Here is a 3,005-nt window from a genome sequence, read left to right as displayed (position 1 = left end):
GGCAAAGGCACAGCCGCTGTAGGACACGAGACACATTTCTACTTCTCTGTCTCTGACTTCCATTCTTGTCCTCTATCCCTGTGTTCCTTCCCTAGCCTGTTCCAAGACTTCTTTAACACCCTGCCCAGACTAGAGGGACTTCTGGTTTGGTTCCACCACTCCAGATGTCTCTAGTTTCTCCTTTTCCTTGCTGTCATGCATCTGTTTGCAGTGTGGATGTGTCACTCCCTTGTGCTGCTGCACCAAGGACAATTGTACAACAGGGAAGAAGCAGACTGTTCTATCCACACCCCTCTCTCTTAGTTGTGAGCATGGGCAGAGGCTCCTGCAACTTAAAGCTCCAGACCAACACCCAGATTCCAGGTCTCTTCCGCTCTCCTGCTGACTGCTCTGGCACCTGCCAGTCCAGCAAACAGGTACTTGTTGACTCCTCTGCTCCGCTCCAACAAGCTCCAGCAAGCTCTGATGCCTTACAATGGCCACATCAATTCTTCTGCCTCTCTGCCCACCCTCTTCTGGGTCAGTGGCTCTGGAGACAGTGTGCTGAGTATTGAAGGTGCTGCAGTGCCCGTTCAGGTCCTTGCTCTGAGAGGATCATGGTCACACTGGCCTATGGACTTGTAGGTATCATTGGCTTGCTGGAAAATTTGGCTGTGCTGTGTGTGTAGGGCAATGTGGTACAGTAGGAGTGTTGGTATATCCTGACTTATCAGGTAGCCAGGATATACTTAGAGCTGCGATAGGACAGCTGGGGGTGAGTAGAGCCGCAATAGACAGCTCTGGCTGGGGGGTAGAGCCACAATAGACAGCTCTGGCTGGGGGGTAGAGCCACAATAGGACAGCTCTGGAGGCTGGAGCTGCAATGTGACAGCTCAGCCCTGGAGAAAAGGCGTCCTGACTATGGGGAAACCAGGCTACCTGAAGCTGGGGTGCGGTGAGAAATGGTCTCCCCGCAAGATATAGGGATCCTGCTCTTCTCTAGGGCCACTACAGCCGAGTTCTGCTCTGTTCCCTTAGGAGAGAGTCCTAGCTGAGCTAGCCTATCTGCTTCTCTGGTCCAGGAGGTTTCTTCTGCTAACACTCTCTAAAAGGAAGCCCCCTGCAGAAATGTAGCTATCTCCTCTGGCTTGTTTTTACTTTTCTTCCACTGGTTTTGCTCAGCCCCCTTAAGGAGCATCCTAGTAAGGTTCTTCCGCTCTGTTCCGCCTTGCTGAGGCCCCCTAGGGAGCGTCTCAGCAAGGTTTTTTAGCTCAGTTCCCTAAGGGACATCCCAGCCAGGTTCTTCTGCTCAGTGCTGGCGAATGAAGGTTGTCACTGAAGACTCAAAATTTTGAGAAAGATTTATTTGGGAAGGGGGAGTCCAAGAGGGTGGCTGCCTCTGCCAGGGAGAGATTAATGGTAGCTCTTTTTTTTTTTTTTTTTTTTTCGAGACAGTGTTTCTCCGTAGCTTTTGGTTCCTGTCCTGGAACTAGCTCTTGTAGACCAGGCTGGCCTCGAACTCACAGAGATCCACCTGCCTCTGCCTCCCGAGTGCTGGGATTAAAGGCATGCGCCACCACCGCCCGGCTTAATGGTAGCTCTTAACTGAAGCGGTGGAGAGGCTTATATAGGACTTCTTAGGGATGGCCTTTTCCCAGGGAAAATGGGGATTGGTTAGTTTTTCCCTGCTCAGGGATTGGTCAGAGGCAGAGAAGGCTCTGGCTTCATGGCCAAACTGTGTTTCTTTCACTGGTTCTTTTTAGCTTTTTGACTCCAATCTGAGGACCAGGGCATATTTCTTTTACTGGCTCTGATTATAGTGACAAAGGGTCTTTCTCTGACACGAGTTTCAGACCCAGGGAACATGTCTTTAGTCCTGGGTTCAGGGATGAAGATGTTTCTCTCCTGGTCCAGGTCTCAAACACAGGGTGCTCAGTGATTGGTCGGTTTCCTGCACAGTTGTCCCTGTTACCCTACACTGTGGGTACCAGGTAACTATGCTCAGCATGCGCCTGGACCACCTTCTAATACCTTTGTCTTCAGCCTGGTTCTAGCAGACCTGGGGCTGGCCCTCACTCTCTCTTTCTGGGCAACTGAGTAAGCACTGGACTCACACTGGCCTTTCGGAAAGTGCCCTCTGCAAGGTAATCCTGACAACCCCTGGCCTCAGCATCCACGTTAGCACCTTCCTAATCACAGTGCTGAGTGTTGCCAGATACTGGGTGCTGGCCATGGTTGTGAGACCAGGCAGGCACCTGTTTGTCTTCTGGGCATGTGTGGTCACCCTGGCAGTGTAGGTGGCGGTGGCCCTGGTGACTGTGCCCACAGCAACCTTTGGGGCTGAGGGTGGGTTGAGAGGTGTGCGCCTCTGCCTTCTGCATTTCCCCAGCAGACACTGGTTGGGGGCATACCAGCTACAGAGGGTGGTTCTGGCCTTCATTGTGTCCTTGGGCACCATCACCACCTGCTGTTGCTGGCTTTTCCACAGAGTCCGCAGTGGTGCAGGCCTCCGCGGTGATGCAGGCCTCCGCAGTGGCAGGACAGCCAAGTGGTAGCCCGCTCTGTTCCTGTCCTGATGGCTTCCTTCGTCCTCTGCTGGTTTCCCAACCATGTAGTCACTCTCTGGGGCATTCTGGTAGAGTTTTACCTGGTGCCCTGGGACAGCACTTTCTACATCATCCATACTTGCGTTTTTCCTGTCATCACCTGCTTGGCACACAGCAACAGCTGCCTCAACCCTATGCTCTATGTCTCCTCTGGTGCCAGCCTCAGCAAGTTCTGGTCAGTGCCTTCAGGGACCCTTGGTCAAGAGTGTGGCCCCCAAAGCAAGGCCTGTGTGGAAGTGGGAGACGGGTAGCTGGCACCCAGAGAGTGGACTCTCGACAAGCACAAACACAAAGGGACACCTGGATGCCACCTGGACATTCCCGTTCCCTTTTCTGAGATCTACCGGGGGGCAGAACCCACAGATTCTGGGGAGAAGCTGCGCTCTTTGCCAGTCTGTAGGGTCCCCTGGGAAAGTCTGA

General features: G+C 53.1%; 1 protein-coding gene across 1 annotated transcript; it reads left to right on the top strand.

The window, feature by feature from the left end:
* The first annotated feature begins 465 nt into the window (after nt 1-465).
* Nucleotides 466-3,005, top strand: Rxfp4 (relaxin family peptide/INSL5 receptor 4). Its single transcript, XM_041655143.1, is given in 7 exon segments — nt 466-588; nt 591-658; nt 1,939-2,107; nt 2,109-2,442; nt 2,445-2,723; nt 2,726-2,842; nt 2,845-3,005. Coding segments are annotated over 7 exon segments (1,251 nt in total).

The sequence above is a fragment of the Microtus oregoni genome, unplaced genomic scaffold, assembly GCF_018167655.1.
Source record: "Microtus oregoni isolate MIOR12 unplaced genomic scaffold, Mior012 000007F_ref0000211, whole genome shotgun sequence".
NCBI lineage: Eukaryota > Metazoa > Chordata > Mammalia > Rodentia > Cricetidae > Microtus > Microtus oregoni.
This window is presented reverse-complemented; position numbering and strand designations above follow the sequence as displayed.